The sequence below is a fragment of the Poromitra crassiceps genome, assembly GCF_964638095.1.
Source record: "Poromitra crassiceps genome assembly, chromosome: 29".
NCBI classification, from domain to species: domain Eukaryota; kingdom Metazoa; phylum Chordata; class Actinopteri; order Beryciformes; family Melamphaidae; genus Poromitra; species Poromitra crassiceps.
The window spans coordinates 17,675,782-17,696,798 of NC_139641.1; the positions used below are offsets into that span (position 1 = coordinate 17,675,782).

At 42.6% G+C, this 21,017-nt stretch overlaps 1 protein-coding gene across 1 annotated transcript in view; it reads right to left on the reverse strand.

Annotated features, from left to right (window-relative positions):
- Nucleotides 1–21,017, reverse strand: part of LOC310800114 (CUB and sushi domain-containing protein 3-like) — a gene marked incomplete at both ends in the record, with an annotated part of 662,783 nt that overhangs the window by 233,066 nt on the left and 408,700 nt on the right. The window contains one exon of the mRNA XM_083662685.1: nt 13,830–13,946. Coding sequence (XP_083518811.1) covers nt 13,830–13,946 — 117 coding nt within the window. The remainder of the gene's footprint in view (nt 1–13,829; nt 13,947–21,017) is intronic.

Consider the following 21,017-nt stretch of genomic DNA (forward strand, 5'->3'; position numbering starts at 1 on the left):
TGGTTATCTAGCAAACTGAAATCTACTATATAATAGGGCTGTGCCGATTCACTTATCTCCCGATTCGATACTATCACGATACTTTGGTGCCGATTCGATATATATTGCGATTCACGATTATTGCGATTCTACGATTATTGCGATTCGATATTACGATTTATTGCGATTTTTGTTTATTTTTTTCTTTTCTTTTTTCAGTTTGTTTGCTTTTTTACACTAGATTAGAACATGGGAAAAGTTGAATCATACACTAGAGACTGTATATTATATATCATGAGTAGGGCTGGGCGATATAGTTAAAAACAGGGGCGGACTGGGATCATAATTCAGGCCGGGCATTAGATACCAAGCAGGCCAGGCCGATATGGGCCAACGCGCGTGAAATTTGGGCCGTTTGAAGCCAGATTTGGGTCCAATTTTACAATGAGATGCACCCACTTTAACCCTGAAGTGTAATTATTACTTCAGACTAACTAATAAAGTAATAAAACCACTAGTAAACCAGTAGGCGGCGCCTGGCCTGCTGTTCAGTGAGTGGCCTGACTGCAAGCACCCAAAAAAAAAAAAATTTTTTTTTTTTTTTTTTTTTTTTTTTTTTTTTTTAATTTGCGATTATCGATTCTGGAATAAAAGATCGATCCAAAAAATCGTGACATTAAAAATCGCGATACTTAGGTGAATCGATTTTTTCCCCCACCCCTACTATATAACCCAGTTAACATCAGGACTAGAGTTTTATATAGTGCACTACAAATATATTGTTGCAGGGTTTTGCAAGGAAGGCTTTTATTAGCGATGTGGTTCAACTTCCAACTTCAGGGGTTTAAATGGGTTTAAAAAAAAATCTGATTGTGACTTATCTGGATTTTAACGAGATCTTTACTGTATATCTTTATGGTGGCATTTACTCACGTTGTCTACAACGTTAATATTATTTAGAGTAAATGTTGCTGCATACAGTAGCATTGGCAATATGTCATGCATGGTCCAAATCTAACTAGAAAAACAAAACCTGCACATGAAACACTGTGTATGGCTCGTGCTCCACTTGAGATAGTTTGGCTGAACCCCTGAAGCCATCAAACATTCACAAAGGGCGCCACAGGGTTAAGGAAAAGGGTAAAGTAAGGGTTAATGCACGACGAGGTGTAGATTATCACTTTTTAAGGGACGACGCGAGAGGCGTGAACCGGTTGCCTCCGCGAAGTCCCTTGCCAACAAAACAATAAGACCAGTCATTTATATTTCCATGTGTAATAAATAAAGCAATCTAAATGGCTAAATGTCTGTTATTCATACTGTAAATCAGTCTTCCATGAAATAAAATAGTCCCTCCCACCTGCACCACCCTCCGTTTTAAAGCCGACTCAAACGTTAACTTCATCACAGGAATGCAGGTTTAACGATGTTTTGCGTTCTACATTAAATGAAGACATTACCGTTTGGCTGCTTGCTTTATTTTGTATGATAGATACGTATTGGCCAAGTATATTAACATTTAAGAGCGAAGAGTTTCAGGAAGTGACGAGAATGGATTCAAGTGAAATGCAGAGAGAGTTGTCTCTGTCTCTGTCTCTGTCTCTGTCTCTGTCTCTCTCTCTCTCTCTCTGTCAAAGGCCCGGCTCGCGCCGGGCTCGCCCCCGAGGGAAATCTCCTCTTTTTCGCCGAGAAGAGCCTGGTGACGCGAGGTTAGAAATCTCCGAAACGAAAATCTAAATTGTAAATAAGAGTTATTTTTGATAAACTGAGCACACAGGGGTGATTTAAATAGTTACTTTGACCGACTCCATTTTTTTCTCAACTTCCAAAATTGTCATATTAACCCTTAACTCAAACAGCTCTCTTGATACCACTGTTGAAACTATGGCGCATTGATATGAATGGTGAACAGACCATTTGACTGAATGACTTTACCAACTGTACATTATCACTTTTTAATGAACACCCTGCAGCCAATCAGAATCGAGTATTCACCCAGACCATGGTATAATTAAGCAATATAGCATGAGAGCTAGTGTGTTGTGGCAAATATATCCCGCTGATCAGTTGTTATCCCACGAGGCCGCAGGCCGAGTGGGATAACAACTGATCAGCGCTGCTCGAAAAACGGTTTCCAAGTATGATAATATAAATATAATAATAATACTATAAGTCCGATTGGCATGGTATTCTGATAGAGTCAGTTGAAACACTACTGTAAGGCGGGACCTCTAGCAAGAAGATAGACGTGCGGGTGATTTGATTGGATCGTTCTGGAGACTGAAGTTGACATTGGCCAATCCTGGCGCTTGCTGAGAAGCTGAGAGCTTTCTGGAAAGCGCGACAGGCAGCTCGAGCGCAGCACTGCATTCTCAGCGCTTGCTGAGAAGCTGAGTGCTTTCTGCAAAGCCCGACACCAACTAACGTTACAGGGTTAAATGCGGGGTTAAATGCGGGGTTAACAGCCTTTTTTTGCAAAGAAGACATTAGCCCGCATTTATTCTTGTACAAAACATAATTTTCTGCGAAGTATTAGTAAAGTTATAAGCGAAGATCGATTCACAAGGATCTGACAGCTGTCTCCGCCATTTGTTTTTTTTGAGGTAACCAAAGGCTTTTAGTAAGAGAGTTGCCATGGCAACTCAATAACCCATGGCCATGGGTTATTGGAGTGGGTTATTGGATTTATACAATGGCTGTGAACCAATCAGATTGCTTGATTTGAGAGAGCCATTTTATAAGCAAAGATAAATTCTGTTGTAGTCAGCACATTATACACTTACAGTATTTCGCTGTAAAACTAGTCCAATAACAAGAACAGTGAAAACAATTGGCACATTTCTGTGCTGGCAGAATGAATGAATGAATGAATGAATATTCAACACCAGGGCTTACTGGTACAAAAAAGTAGAAAAAGATGTGGAAATCAGTGGGTACGGTTTTCTTACAATTTACTTCTAAACCTAAACGTTTACAGATCAGTAAACTGTGCACACAGGTCAGTAAACTGTGCCCACAGATCAGTAAACCGTGCCCATATATATATATATATATATATATATATATATATATACATATATATATATATATATATATATATATATATATATATATATATATATATATATATACAGTGAGCCAGAGCTGTTACACACAGCTTGGCATAGAGTACCGCAGGGATGACGTATTTTTGTAGTCGGAACGCAGAAATCCCGGACTTCCGGGTTCTTCACTGTTTCTGCCTATGGGATTTTCTAATGGGTTTTTGGCGCGATGCTTCAAATAAGGTCTGTGGGCAACGCAAGCTTATTCAAATGCGAACCAGTGTTCAGCGACATAATCTTCACACGTGAGGACCACTTTCATGAGTTTTGAAGCGTAAATCCGAGCCACACACACACACACACCCTGTTTTTCCTTTAAGAAGCAAACCCTGTCTGAAGTATCCCCCACCCCCACACACACACACACACACACACACACACACACACACACACACCCTGTTTTTCCTTTAAGAAGCAAACCCTGTCTGAAGTATACCCCCCCCCCACACACACACACGCACACACACACACACACACACACACACACCCTGTTTTTCCTTTAAGAAGCAAACCCTGTCTGAAGTATACCCCCCCCCCTCCCCCCCCCCCACACACACACACACACCTTTTTACTTTAACCCATTGATACCTGATGCAGCATTTGTGTGTATATCCCTCATTTGTGTGCGTATCCCTTTAAAGTGATACGTACACAAATGCTGCATCAGGTATCAATGGGTTAAGAAGCAAAACCCTGTCGGAAGTATACCCCCCCCCCCCCCCCCACACACACACACACACACACACACACACACACCAGCACCCCCAAACAGTTAGATATTAGCGAGTAGCGACTGAACTTGGTGTTAACAAGAGGGAGAATTCCTGTGGGCCAGTGTAAGCTTGTATGTTTACAAGCACTGACAAGCCTGCCACAAATAATTAATCTTTTCAGAAAGAAGCAGGGTTATGGTTTGAATATGATTTCTGACAGAATAATTAAACATTAAAGGGCAAGAGAGATGTGCATTGTACCTTAATAACATCTGAATGGCGCAAAAATAAGCATACTCATTAGGGGTGTCAAAAATAATCGATTATAAGATGCATCGCGATGCGGACGTGCACGATTCTGCATCGATTCAAATGTCAAAAATCGATTATAAAAAATAAATTAATAATAATAATAATAATCAAATATAATGGAAGTACATGCAGTTGTTTATTTTAATTATGGATCATAATACAATGCAATTCCAAATGCACTTTTATTTTAAAAGTAGCCACACAGTGAGAAAAAAGAAAGTGAGAAAAAAAAAATCATGTAGGCCTATTGGGGGAAAAAAGTGATGCATCGATTTAAGATGCATCGATAATCGTAATCGTAATCGAATCGTAGCCCTCTGAATCGTAATGGAATCGAATCGTGAGGCAAGTGAAGATTCACAGCCCTAATACTCATGTACGTATGTATGTAGTATCAAGAACTGATGTCACAAATGACCCATTTGATCCACTATGCTACTGTAGCAGTGTGTTTACTGTCTGCTGCCAGCTCTTTATATGATCAACAGCAGCAGTATATGAATGCTCATCTTAACACGTAGCACTTATCAATCTCACTGGATACGAGCAACAACCAAGTACCTCAAATATAAATATATGGGCCAAAAACTAGAACTATGGGAAAAGGCCAAATGTATTTGTATGATAGAGGTGATGCTTCGGGCACAACTGGAATGCAATGCGCTGCATTATGATGCTATGGATGGCTGTTTATTATGTGCATTATGCATTAGGTGTGTATATCAGCTGTGAAATGTGCCATGGCAAAACCAGCTCCAAGGGGAAACAGACTCGTACAGTGAGCTTATAGCGCCTCACCCAAGGATTGCTTCAGCCAGTCAGGCAGCAACAGCAAACAGCTGGTATAGATATACAGTCAATCTATACAAACAGATGGGATATACAGTCAATCTATTCACCTTATTCTTTGCCCATACAAGGACGCTTCTGCATGACGTCATTTCGTAATCGTCTTTCCGGTTTTAAACACGGAAGTAGATTAAGCCTACCGCAGTCATTTAGACTTGCCAAAAAGCTGTTTTCAAGCTAAAAAAAAACAACAAAACTGTTTTAAAGTTTTAATATTTTTCGGGTGAGAACCTAACATATATGTGACCAGTTTATCAGAATAACGCCTATTGGAAATCTTTAACGAGCAGCGAGGACTGGGAACGCTGACTGTGCTGACACCGGTCGGACTAGCTATCTGTCAAACCCTACTGTAGTTAGGCTACTGGCAGTGAGAAAACACTGTCGACGTGCTTTTGTAACTAACGTTAAATGCCGACCGGGTACAGCCATCGGCTCCTCGCAGCAGTAACGTTATGAACATGTAACTGAAGTTGGCTGCAGTGTAGCTTCGGAATGTTGCCAAACTTCATTCATACTGACGTTTTATTTTGAAAATGGCCGCCAACTAGCTCTGAACCAGAAGAACAAATATGTTGCGTGTAACGCGGAAGAGAGAAAAAGTGGGCGTGGTGAATAAGGTGAATACAAACAGCTGGGATGGGATATACAGTCAATCTATACAAACTCTACTGTGATGTCTATGCATGGGAAAAAAAACATGTGTTAGCATCCAACATAGCTAAGTGAAGGAGTACACATTCCCAATACTAAGAAGAATAAGAAAGTCAAAATAATGCCCAACCAGAAACCCTGGATCAACAGCGAGGTCAAGGCTGCCCTGCACGCCAGGACCACCGCCTACAGTTCAGACACACCAGATCAATACAAGCAGGCACAATATGCCCTATTATATGACCGCTATTAAAAAAGCACAGAGAGACTACGGAAGGCAGCTGGAGTCAAAACTGGACACCAACAACCCCAGACACCTGTGGAAAGGCCTCCATGCTGCTACAGACTTCAAAGAGGTGAAACGACAGAACCCCAGCACGTCACCCACCCTACTGGATCACCCACCCTTCCCCCCCCCCCCCCGACCACCATCCCTCCTCCCCCCCCCCGACCACCACCATCCCCCCCCCCACCAACTCCCCCCTCCCACCCCCCACCCCGCAGCACCCCTTCCCATTCACACCCTGCTGAAATTGATAAAAAGTAGGCCTAATGATCAAAATCAAAAGTAGACCTAATTATTGCGGTAACCTAAATGATTTCATAAAGTAAAATAGGCCTAGAGAAATTATTACATTTTCGATTGAGGTGTTTTGAGAGGGGGTGGGTCTTGCGTGGGAGCCTTACGCGATCCCCTAAACCTATAATAAGCTAACCCCTAAATTTAAATTTAATTTAAAAAAATGGAATTTGGAAAAAAATAAAATGCTGCCAACAACCAATGTTGGATTCTTTGAATAGATCATAAATATTATATCTATAGACACAAGATTATTGTGATCCAAAAATATGACAGTCTTGACATACTGGCGCTTCATTTCAAATGCATTGCTGCCAGTTTTGAAGCTGCTCAATCTTCTGAGCAGTGATGCTGGCACCATTCTTGTAATATCCAAAGGTATTTTGAATATATCTTTGCCAAGGTCTGTCTAATCCCCCGCAGCTGTACATTGACAGCAAAAGACATCCATCCATGTAAGGCTGTCCCCCCAGGTGTAAATCCCTCAGGAGTCATGAGATGATATATCCCACTGACCTTCTCCTGCCAGTTCAACCAGATTGACACAACATCTCAAAGGCAGACTATACTGGAGGTCATACAGAGGCAGACTTAGACACACTATACTGGAGGTCATACAGAGGCAGACTTAGACACACGTTTGATACTCTACCCGAGGCAGACAAATTTCAATTACCTGTATACGAGACACGGATGTGATTTCGGCTATCGCATGGCCCACAGGTTAGACTCAGCTGCCAAGTTGCGGCAGAAAAATAGAAAAGAACTCACCCACACACACACTGTTTTATGTGGAGGTTAAAAGCACTGCTGTGCACCATCACACCATTTAGTTCTCTATAGAGACACTGCATGAAATAGGCCACACCCATCACGGGGGAAAAGCTCCGTTCATTTCCACACACCAGCGTCATTTTCTTTGAATTAAACATAGCTAAAAGCTGTTGTGTGGTGGGGCTGCGCAGACAACAAATGTAAAAAATCACCAGTTAAAGTTTTTTTGTACTCCTGAGCAAAACAAGGGAGCCATTGAGAATTGGCAAGAAGAAAAATGTGGATCTAGCTGTCAAGATGCAAGTTGGAGTGTTCATCTTGCGTATATACGATCTTTTTGTGCAACACGCAACCATGCACGCGACATAGGAGAACGCCAGGATTGGAGGGGGGGGGGGGGGGTTCTGTTTTCCCCCGTCTTGGGCGTGGTTTCTGAATGATGACGCGCTTTGCAGTGTCTCTATAAAGCACTGCTGTGCACCATCACACCATGTATTTATGTGTTTCTCTATAAATACAAACAAAAACAAAAAACAAACAGCTCTGCAAGGCAACCAATTTTTAGAGAAGTATAATAGTATAAAAAAATCGAAATCGAAAATCGAAAATCGAGTTTTGAGAGAAGAAATCGTCAATTAAATTTTTAGGCAAAATCGAACAGCCCTACGTGGAATATATTCCCTCCAGCCATGCCGCAGCAAACATCTTATTCATCATCAACAGGACCTTTCAATAGCCTCTGTGACTGCCCTCCATGAGCCTCTCTGGAATCATCTCACAGGCACAGGTGGGTTCTTCCACACATGACGCTTCTGCAGCTCATTTAAAGGAGAATTTCGGTTTTTTTGAACCTGGAGCCATTTCCTGGCATTAATTATGAATTGGCCACTCACCTAGCGATGTCTGCAGCGTTTCTGGGCGTCCTAGCGTTGTTTTGAGATCAATATCGTCCAAGTCAGTGTAAAATGGAGTTGATTTGGGGCCAAGTGGTAGCCTGTATTTCCTGCATCTAAATAGCTATTTTTCTTCCCGTTTTCGCCACATATCGTCATAATCAGATCCGTCAACATCCAGCCGAGTGTTATTTCACCCCAGGCTGTTTCCTGGACTGCACACGGATCAAATTACCTCAAACGTGATCTAGGTCACCAAGTCTCGTGAAGTCCCGCGATACTTTCCTGTCGACTGGCCAAATACAGGCAGGACGCTTTGCGGTCGTGGTTTTAGCGTAACCTATGTGGGGTTTGGCGTAACCTATGTGGGATTCGAAATAACGAAGGTTATGCCAAACCCCACATAGGTTACGCCAAACCCCACATAGGTTACGCTAAAACCACGACCGCAAAGCGTCCTGCCTGTATTTGGCCAGTCGACAGGAAAGTATCGCGGGACTTCACGAGACTTGGTGACCTAGATCACGTTTGAGGTAATTTGATCCCTGTGCAGTCCAGGAAACAGCCTGGGGTGAAATAACACTCGGCTGGATGTTGACGGATCTGATTACGGCGATATGTGGCGAAAACGGGAAGAAAAATAGCTATTTAGATGCAGGAAATACAGGCTACCACTTGGCCCCAAATCAACTCCATTTTACACTGACTTGGACGATATTGATCTCAAAACAACGCTAGGACGCCCAGAAACGCTGCAGACATCGCTAGGTGAGTGGCCAATTCATAATTAATGCCAGGAAATGGCTCCAGGTTCAAAAAAACCGAAATTCTCCTTTAAGCAGAGCCTGCTTTTGTTAAGTCAGTCACGTTCTTCAGCAACAGTATTTAGACCACCAAACCCCAATTCATTCATAGTCAAGGTGTCAGATGCAGTAACGTCATCTATCGTGCCGTCAGTCACTGTAACAGCTGCCTCCATCACATACGTCAATCAAATCATAATAATCTAATCAATAATCATCTTTCAAATACCATTTAAGAACGTATTACTTAGCAGATGATCAATAGTCCAGTTTTTGGTTATGTGCAATTCCAGGTTTTCCATATTCACAATTGTATGTACATGGTGTAATGCTCCACTAATTTGTATAGTACATTCTGTCACTTTGTCCTTACTATTTGCTACTCAGCTAAAGTAACAACTCAAAGTGCAAATGTGTTCAATATTACACATAATATGATGTTTATGTATCTGATGAATAACATGTAAACGCTACACAAAATGTGATGGTGTATATATGTATATAATGCTTATGATGTATTGTATCTTGGACCGCAGGAAGATTAGATGGTGCCACAAGCATCAGCTAATGGGGATCCTTTTTTTCAATCAGAAGAAGAAGAAGAAGAAGAAGAAGAAGAAGAAGAAGAAGAAGAAGAAGAAGAAGAAGAAGAAGAAGAAGCAGAAGAATCAGAAGAAGAAGAATCAGAAGAATCAGAATCAGCAGTGGGAGATGGCAGTAGCGGATGTAAACTGTGGGCCTGGATCATCACACAGGGGACACATTAAGCACAGGGCTTTGCCGGGGTAAAAACCTCTGGATCTCCGCGGCTCTTTATGACTAACATGGAATATTGAGCAGAAGAGGTGCATGGTGGTCCTCTGAAGATCTAACTACTGAATTATGTATATCGGGGCGCTTGTTTAAACTGAGCAAACCATGTATTTGCCTGCTCCATCTATTCCCTACTGCACTCCGCTGCTTGACCTTCCTCTCCATTACCTACGCTATAGACTCTATACCATCTAGTATAGAGCATTTTAATGTCAACACAATCTATTGTTGTTTGCCTCTGATCCATTCAGCTCTCACACCTCTTTGCTGGAGTCCTAACCCTGCATCTCCTCTGAGATGTTTCTACTCCTGTATAAGACTGGAGCTGCCAGAGAGAAGGTGCTGCTCTCCCAAATCACATGCTGGTGTGTGGAGTGCATGCATACTATATCACATGCTGGTGTGTGGAGTGCATGATGCATACTATATCACACGCTGGTGTGTGGAGTGCATGCATACTATATCACATGCTGGTGTGTGGAGTGCATGATGCATACTATATCACACGCTGGTGTGTGGAGTGCATGCATACTATATCACATGCTGGTGTGTGGAGTGCATGCATACTATATCACATGCTGGTGTGTGGAGTGCATGATGCATACTATATCACACGCTGGTGTGTGGAGTGCATGCATACTATATCACATGCTGGTGTGTGGAGTGCATGATGCATACTATATCACATGCTGGTGTGTGGAGTGCATGATGCATACTATATCACACGCTGGTGTGTGGAGTGCATGCATACTATATCACATGCTGGTGTGTGGAGTGCATGATGCATACTATATCACACGCTGGTGTGTGGAGTGCATGATGCATACTATATCACATGCTGGTGTGTGGAGTGCATGCATACTATATCACATGCTGGTGTGTGGAGTGCATGATGCATACTATATCACACGCTGGTGTGTGGAGTGCATGCATACTATATCACATGCTGGTGTGTGGAGTGCATGCATACTATATCACATGCTGGTGTGTGGAGTGCATGATGCATACTATATCACATGCTGGTGTGTGGAGTGCATGATGCATACTATATCACACGCTGGTGTGTGGAGTGCATGCATACTATATCACATGCTGGTGTGTGGAGTGCATGATGCATACTATATCACATGCTGGTGTGTGGAGTGCATGCATACTATATCACATGCTGGTGTGTGGAGTGCATGCATACTATATCACATGCTGGTGTGTGGAGTGCATGCATACTATATCACATGCTGGTGTGTGGAGTGCATGATGCATACTATATCACACGCTGGTGTGTGGAGTGCATGCATACTATATCACATGCTGGTGTGTGGAGTGCATGATGCATACTATATCACATGCTGGTGTGTGGAGTGCATGATGCATACTATATCACACGCTGGTGTGTGGAGTGCATGCATACTATATCACATGCTGGTGTGTGGAGTGCATGATGCATACTATATCACACGCTGGTGTGTGGAGTGCATGCATACTATATCACACGCTGGTGTGTGGAGTGCATGATGCATACTATATCACATGCTGGTGTGTGGAGTGCATGGTGCATACTATATCACATGCTGGTGTGTGGAGTGCATGATGCATACTATATCACATGCTGGTGTGTGGAGTGCATGATGCATACTATATCACATGCTGGTGTGTGGAGTGCATGGTGCATACTATATCACATGCTGGTGTGTGGAGTGCATGATGCATACTATATCACACGCTGGTGTGTGGAGTGCATGGTGCATACTATATCACATGCTGGTGTGTGGAGTGCATGATGCATACTATATCACATGCTGGTGTGTGGAGTGCATGGATACTATATCACATGCTGGTGTGTGGAGTGCATGCATACTATATCACATGCTGGTGTGTGGAGTGCATGGATACTATATCACATGCTGGTGTGTGGAGTGCATGATGCATACTATATCACATGCTGGTGTGTGGAGTGCATGGATACTATATCACATGCTGGTGTGTGGAGTGCATGCATACTATATCACACGCTGGTGTGTGGAGTGCATGCATACTATATCACATGCTGGTGTGTGGAGTGCATGGATACTATATCACATGCTGGTGTGTGGAGTGCATGATGCATACTATATCACATGCTGGTGTGTGGAGTGCATGGATACTATATCACACGCTGGTGTGTGGAGTGCATGATGCATACTATATCACATGCTGGTGTGTGGAGTGCATGATGCATACTATATCACATGCTGGTGTGTGGAGTGCATGGATACTATATCACACGCTGGTGTGTGGAGTGCATGATGCATACTATATCACATGCTGGTGTGTGGAGTGCATGATGCATACTATATCACATGCTGGTGTGTGGAGTGCATGCATACTATATCACACGCTGGTGTGTGGAGTGCATGCATACTATATCACATGCTGGTGTGTGGAGTGCATGGTGCATACTATATCACATGCTGGTGTGTGGAGTGCATGATGCATACTATATCACATGCTGGTGTGTGGAGTGCATGATGCATACTATATCACATGCTGGTGTGTGGAGTGCATGCATACTATTTCACACGCTGGTGTGTGGAGTGCATGATGCATACTATATCACATGCTGGTGTGTGGAGTGCATGCATACTATATCACATGCTGGTGTGTGGAGTGCATGCATACTATATCACATGCTGGTGTGTGGAGTGCATGCATACTATTTCACACGCTGGTGTGTGGAGTGCATGCATACTATATCTATTGAACGTCATTTCAGTGGACAAACAGCACAGTTAGCAATAAAGGTGGCCTTCAGTGACCTTGTGTATTTATTGCATTTTGTGCCAGTTCAATTGCCAGATGAAGTGTACAGGGAGCGCATACAGTACTAACACGACCGCATTACATGTAGACAACCGTTTCACCTGAGCCTCTATGGTTGTAACCTTGAAACAAACAATCTAAACTTACAAAACTCTGCAATGCATGCAATGGAAATTAAAAGACTGTTTTGTTTGGTACCATGTCAGCTATGAGCAGCTTTGTGAGTAAGCCTCCATTTCTTCAGAGACATAACTGTTTCTCCATCCTCATCATTAACCCAACAGAATAGTCTCTCTCCCAGTCTCACTTCCATGTTTGAACTCATATATTTCTGGATTGCCACACAACAAATAGACTATCGGTGGTTTCACTGCAATTCTGTTGCTAGGCAACAGTTTGGACCCTAGTTTATTCCCTGTCAGCTATTGTATTAGCAAACACGGCAACAGGAAATAAACTGGGCTCCATTTAGAATATTTATGTTGTTCAGTTGAACATGTCTATTATATATATATACTATATACTATATATACACATTTAGAATATTTATGTTGTTAAGTTGAACGTGTCTATTATATATATATATATATACTATATATACACATTTAGAATATTTATGTTGTTCAGTTGAACATGTCTATTATATATATATATATATACTATATATACACATTTAGAATATTTATGTTGTTAAGTTGAACGTGTCTATTATATATATATATATATACTATATATACACATTTAGAATATTTATGTTGTTAAGTTGAACATGTCTATTATATATATATACTATATACTATATATACACATTTAGAATATTTATGTTGTTAAGTTGAACGTGTCTATTATATATATATATATATACTATATATACACATTTAGAATATTTATGTTGTTCAGTTGAACATGTCTATTATATATATATACTATATACTATATATACACATTTAGAATATTTATGTTGTTAAGTTGAACGTGTCTATTATATATATATATATATACTATATATACACATTTAGAATATTTATGTTGTTAAGTTGAACATGTCTATTATATATATATACTATATACTATATATACACATTTAGAATATTTATGTTGTTAAGTTGAACGTGTCTATTATATATATATATATATACTATATATACACATTTAGAATATTTATGTTGTTAAGTTGAACGTGTCTATTATATATATATATATATACTATATATACACATTTAGAATATTTATGTTGTTCAGTTGAACATGTCTATTATATATATATATATATACTATATATACACATTTAGAATATTTATGTTGTTAAGTTGAACATGTCTATTATATATATATATATATACTATATATACACATTTAGAATATTTATGTTGTTAAGTTGAACATGTCTATTATATATATATACTATATACTATATATACACATTTAGAATATTTATGTTGTTAAGTTGAACATGTCTATTATATATATATACTATATACTATATATACACAGCAGCTGAAAATAGACCACACGTAATCTTTCTCTGCAACACGGTGGACATAATTAAAATGCTTACCAAAGTCCCCAGGGACAAAGATGTCGTAGATACAGCTCTGTCCTCTGGTGTAATTATGTGGGTAGTTTGGGGACAGCACGGTCCCCTCTGATCCTGTGGAGTGACCTCCGCATGGAGCTGTGGCCACAGGAGGGGGAGAAAACACACAAACACAGTTTACATGGAGCTGTGGCCACAGGAGGGGGAGAAAACACACAAACACAGTTTACAACTGTGAAACAAGCAGGCTACAATACCTGGAGAAATGAGGAAATAGAATACAATCAGCAGATCCATTGTAACTGGCACAAGTGCACAGGTAAGCAGTTCATACTAGGAAATAAGATGGAAAAAAGTCACCTTTGAACTTCCTAACTGCTGACAAATGCAATTTTGGCCAGCCTGCCAAAAAAGTTTGACGTTTGAGAGACACATTTGGGACCTTTTCAGAGTACTACTCAACAGTATCTGCAGCCCTCAAGGAGTACCTCCAAATACTGCAGGAGGTGCTTACCTCCAAATACTGCAGGAGGTGCTTATACCTCCAAATACTGCAGGAGGTGCTTGCCTCCAAATACTGCAGGAGGTGCTTATACCTCCAAATACTGCAGGAGGTGCGTATACCTCCAAATACTGCAGGAGGTGCTTATACCTCCAAATACTGCAGGAGGTGCGTATACCTCCAAATACTGCAGGAGGTGCTTATACCTCCAAATACTGCAGGAGGTGCTTATACCTCCAAATACTGCAGGAGGTGCGTATACCTCCAAATACTGCAGGAGGTGCTTATACCTCCAAATACTGCAGGAGGTGCTTATACCTCCAAATACTGCAGGAGGTGCTTATACCTCCAAATACTGCAGGAGGTGCTTATACCTCCAAATACTGCAGGAGGTGCTTACCTCCAAATACTGCAGGAGGTGCTTATACCTCCAAATACTGCAGGAGGTGCTTATACCTCCAAATACTGCAGGAGGTGCTTATACCTCCAAATACTGCAGCAGGTGCTTACCTCCAAATACTGCAGGAGGTGCTTATACCTCCAAATACTGCAGGAGGTGCTTACCTCCAAATACTGCAGGAGGTGCTTGCCTCCAAATACTGCAGGAGGTGCTTATACCTCCAAATACTGCAGGAGGTGCTTATACCTCCAAATACTGCAGGAGGTGCTTATACCTCCAAATACTGCAGGAGGTGCTTATACCTCCAAATACTGCAGGAGGTGCTTATACCTCCAAATACTGCAGGAGGTTTATACCTCCAAATGGGAGGGCTGACGACCACCGCAACAGAGACTGACGGCTGGCAGAAGAAGCGGCTGGCAACTGTGCACGTGTCGGAGGAAGCATGGTGCTAGTCTTGGCTCTCCCCAGATCGGCAGAGGGTGGAGCAGCGACCGGGGCAGCCAATAGGGCGGTAAGCCACTCTCACAAATCTGGGTCAGACCCCGGTGGCCTTTACTTTGCCTTTTTTTTTGCCTAATTTTGCCTTAAAATTTGCCTTTACTTTTTTGCTGGATCTTTTTTAGCCATATTTGGAGGAATATCTAATTTTAAACACACCAGTGTTATTGTCTATTGATTGAATTTATCTCTCTCTCACACACACACACACACACACACACACACACACACACACACACACAGAAATTAGGATGTGTCAGCCACTAACAAATCAACACAAGGTAGCAGCTTACATATCAATAAGGATAAAACAAGAAATAGCCATCAAGAAAAGCATAGCAGCTCACAGTATGAATGAATGAATCACAGACTGGTGCACATTTTCCAACGTGCCATAGACTACACTGCTCTATAGTTGTAAATCACTGACAAGACTCCATAACAACGATAAACCCAACAGTTAAAGCTAGTAGTTACCCATTAGAAGTCCATGCCAGAGCCTTGCGCCGCTCCTATGAACTCCATTGTCAACATTACTACGTTAGCATTTGAGCTAAACGAGCTATCAAAGCCAACCAAAACCTAGAAGCCCTGGCACCCACTGCGTTGTAGTTTATTCAATAAACAGAGATTTTCCTCTCTTTTTTTCCACACTCATTTTGCGCACAGAATGGCAACTATACCGGCTCCGGTGAGCTTACTTTCTTTTTACGGGCGGGTAAAATATCTCTTCCAGCAGCTGTTTGAGCTTTTCTCTCTGCACCAACATTTCCTGCTCTACTGGAGACATTTGCGCTTCTTTTGTCCATCACGTTGCCGCAAGTTCGGCCCTTATTTCTGCGCATTTGCGAGTTACTCGACGCGCGCTACTTTAGTAAATTCTGGCGATACAATTTTCACTGGAAAGGAAAGTTTCTTGTTCTCCCAGGCAGCTGTGAACTGTTGACATGAAACTACGGCAACTCACGAGGTCCATTACTCTCTGCCTTAAAGAGCCAGCGGCAACAAGGTGAATGTCCCTCTGTCTGATGTGGCACTGCAGATCCAGATGAATGTTAGTGATGATCAATGTTCATTTTGATTTGAGACACTAGACAGGCTTATTTCTGACAATCAATAAAGCGTATAATGTTGTATTAAGGATGTATGAAAGACAGAAATTGAAGTAAAATTTAAGCAAAAAAATAAAAATAAGCACCAATTATTTACAGCTATTTAAAAAAGTGCAGCTGCCCCCCCCCCCCCCCCCCCCCCCGATCGATGAGAAATGCATTTCTCCATTGTCGAATGATATATATATATATATATTTTGTAATCAATTATTCATTAAGCCTATTGCCTATTGACAGTCCCTCATTGTTAGCTTCTGATTTCTGTGTGGTGCTGAAGGACAGCTCCTTTTAGCGTGCTCTAAAAGTGCTCTGAGAAGGCATTGGCATCCGTACTGTTTCTGGTCGGATGTGGGTCATCTGTACTGTTTCTGGTCGGATGTGGGTCATCTGTACTGTTTCTGGTCGGATGTGGGTCGCAGACATTTTTGAGATGTTCAAGTGGGCCATGAGTCAGAAGCGGTTGGGAACTGCTGCTGTAAATAGATGATGGGGAGACTAGGCATGCAGAAGACTTCTCACTGAACTGCTGCTGTAAATAGATGATGGGTAGGAGCATGCAGGAGATTTCTTACTGGAGTTGGTGGGCGGAAACTACTACATGGAGGTCACGCCCATTTGGAGGTGAGGCCCCGCCTATTTGAAGGTTTCGGAGGTGATCCAGGCTGCAGCCAGTCTCATGTGGTCAGACCCAACGACTTACGTCAGCATTTGTGGGTTTCTCCAGAGGAAATCACGTGGCTCCAATAGAGACAGTCCGCATGTCTGGGAACGCCCACAAAATGTTAAACGGCTGGCACGCGAGTGGGGTAAAACCGCCCATATATCTCATGGGCTGACTCACCAAAAGACGGTGCTGCGGCTCTAAACTACAGGTTTGGGGGTTCTAGAGCAGAACACAAGACGTCTGCTCAGATGTGCGTTCACTGTGGTGGTTAAATCCCTGATCGTGTCTGCCTGGGCTGGGCTATCAGCTAAATTCTAACTTTGCTGAATGGATAGAATGGGGGTATTTACCCCACCCTGACCACGCCCCCAGCCAGGCTGAGCCAGCTAAACCAGCGTCTATGACGAGACGTGGCCTCAACAGGGCTCGACATTAACGGCTGCCCGGTTGCCCCGGGCAACCAAAAAAAACATGGGGCAACCATTTCTCGGTCTTTGGTTGCCCCAGGGGCAACCACGATTTAACATGCAACAAAATATGTACAGCAGCAAACAGCAAAATATACACCAAATAAATGTTTTAATACTTGTTGTGAGTGACATATATGTGACATTTTATTGCTGTTACAATCGAAACGATGTTACTAATTACCAGTCGGAACCTACGTGATGCATGCTGCACGTGCGGTATGTTTAACGAGTACTGACTGGGACAGGTGGGGCTGCTCGCACACAATCACAGCGGCTGCAAGACGCAAGAAGAACCTCGTCCGCCCGCAGCCCCGCACAGAAACAAAGGACAAGGAAATTGTCATTGAGGTGAAATACCCGTGCGTCTTTGAACGGGACGGAAAACGAATGCTATACTGCAAAGCATGTAGCCTACAACAAGCGCTTAGGTCTCATATGCTTCCCGCATCGGCGAGTGTCCACACGGAAAAGTTAGTTAAATCAGCAGACGCGCCCCTCCACAAGGCTGCTGTGCAGACGGTTTTCGCCTGGCTGTGCACACCCCGAATTGTGTAACTACGTGGACGCGGCTGGGCGGACAAAGTGGAGTTTTCAAGACTCCAGCTCACTTCCGCGAGCAGAAACCCACACACAGTGTATAAACGCTCCACACGTTTCCTCGTCAAGATTCAGTGTCTCTCATTTCCGTGCGACAGCCCAAACTTCAAGCATAATTCCAGCATAACGCTATACTGCAAAGCATGTAGCCTACAACAAGCCTACAACATACACCTCGACCAGGACATCCTTCAAAAACGTTTTACCACCGCGTATATGTGCTGAGAAATGATTTGCATCCCTGGCCTGTCAGCCTCTCATACGGGGTGAGAGAGAGAGGGATTGCAGGGCCGCTTCTGGGCCTTTTGGGGCCCTATGCAACATCAGAGTGGGGGCCCCAAACCACTGTCATCAAAGTATCCCTGAATGAACATGAGGAGGGCAGGCCCGGCGTTAGGGGCGGGCCTGACCGGGCCGGGCCTGACCGGGCCGGGCCCCCCCATTTAACAAACTGGCCCCCCCATTCAATTTTTTTTTTTTTTTTTTTTTTTTTTTTGTTGCTAAAAACGTTTTTCTGTTTTAAAGTTTAACATGGAATCTGGCTGTCATTAGGCATTGATTAACTCAATGCTATTGCTAACTGTTACTTTGAACATCCATTTGCAATGATTCTGGCTGGATATTAACTATTGTAAATTTGTCACAATGAATGCAATTTGTGCACAATGTGTAAATACACTTAATATTAATTGTTTAGGCCTAATTATTTGTAAAGTCACAACACATTAGAGATGTGTGTAGTTCTTCACAGATTTAGCCTCTTCATTTTGCTCTCAAATGCACCAGGTTGACGAATTTTACTTTAAAATGTACAAAATCTTCTTCCGGGGGAGAATCCCCCCGGACCCCCCTTGGGTAGCTTGGCCCCCCCAAGCTAGGGGCAGGCCCCCTCTGTAACTTGGGTCTGGAGCCGGGCCTGGAGGAGGGTAGGCTACTTAATTATCAATAACGCTTTTAATTAATAAATTAAGCACAATATGAACAATAACTGTTGAAAAATATATGAAAATGAAAGTTCACAAATATTAGTTAAATCCTTTCAGTGCAAATGCATTATAAAAACAAAAAATAAGATTTGTTTAGAAAACGAAATGACACAAATTTATTATTATTATTATTATCATTATTACTACTACTACACCCGGTGCGCACACTGAATAGGCCTATTATACTATACTATAGATTATTATACTTACTTTTCTGTCACATCGTCATTATTAAGCCGGCTTATGACTGCATAGTATCTTAATTACTCAAAATATAAAGCGACTAAAATTGGGCAACCATATTTTTATTCGGGCAACCAAAAGCTCTTGCCAGGTTGCCCCTCCGGCAACCACTTTTAAAAGTTAACGTCGAGCCCTGCTCAACCTATAGTATCATGGCGGATGTCCGTCTCCATGTGTACATCGTTCAAAATATACCGCCCACGAGTTGCGTCACTCAAATAAAGAGGTCCGTGGTTGGTCAATTCATATGCCTGTCACGCATTTGTTTTTTTGTCTTAAGGGCGGTCTTTAACCACTTATCAAGTGTTGTGCACCAGACTTAGATCTACGGCTGGCTACTGTGAGACTAGGCATCTATACAGTACATATAGTGCACTTTCATTTTCAAAATGAAAGTGAGACATACAGTAGAAAGACAAAGAAAAGTGTGAGTTGTGTTCACGGGGTTACAATTCTACAGGGAGCAAAAGCAACCAGGGAGGAAAAGTACTTTCTGCCTTGAGACAAAGTAAAACAATCAACAAGTCAATTTCCACAGGCCTGCAATTTAAATAAGTTCTTATGAAATACATGGAGAACAAGCAGCACTTTTGGGAGATTCAACAATTTCCACTACAACAGGCATCCAATCAGGAGATGGCCCCTCCATAATAAGAGAGAGAGTTCAGTGTAAGAAAATTTATTTTCAATAATAATAGGGAAGACTATTTTAAGGCAACATGCATAACAATGCTGCACTCTACTTCCAACCTCTCAACAGCAGACTATTAGTTCTTTCTTTTGTTTTCTGTGAAAGCCTGTGTTGCCAAAGCAACCATTCTACACGGAGGCCATAGCAGCTCCACACAAAACTCATTCAACTTTCCTCCGTACCCTTGCATACTTTTATCTCCTAAACTTTTCCTTTGCGACATCATCACAGTGTTGATAATGATTCAAATTGGCCACTGGGTCCATTAATAGCAAGTGCGGTCTGTCTGTCCTGCACCTGCGTCATATCTCGCCGTCCTATCTTAAGCCGTTAATGATCTCGCTAATTCGCCAAAGAGGCCCACTAATGCAGTTGCCTCAGACCTCACGGACTGAGCCAGCAGGTGCAGCAGCCTCCATTGTAAACAAACACACTCTTGTCGGAGGGAAGCTGTCACCAGCTGCTCCTGAGCCCCATGTGGCCGACACAATGCACATGTCCCCGCTGTGCTGCTGAGACACAATGCACATGTCCCCGCTGTGCTGCTGAGACACAATGCACATGTCCCCGCTGTGCTGCTGAGACACAATGCACATGTCCCCGCTGTGCTGCTGAGACACAATGCACATGTCCCCGCTGTGCTGCTGAGACACAATGCACATGTCCCCGCTGTGCTGCTGAGACACAATGCACATGTCCCCACTGTGCTGCTGAGACACAATGCACATGTCCCCACTGTGCTGCTGAGACACAATGCACATGTCCCCACTGTGCTGCTGAGACACAATGCACATGTCCCCGCTGTGCTGCTGAGACACAATGCACATGTCCCCGCTGTGCCCGCTGAGCGGCACGGCAGAGTGGGGGCAGAAGCAGGCAGAGGCGCTAGTGCAGAACGATGGATCAGCAATTAGTCCAGGTTTGGTTGTTGGATGTGCGTGAGGCAGCGTGAGGCGTGTAATCAAACATACGTTCTGACCGCACAGGTGGGGGGGTTCAATGCAAAATAATTCATCAAACAGAACAGGAGCGAGAGAGTGCAG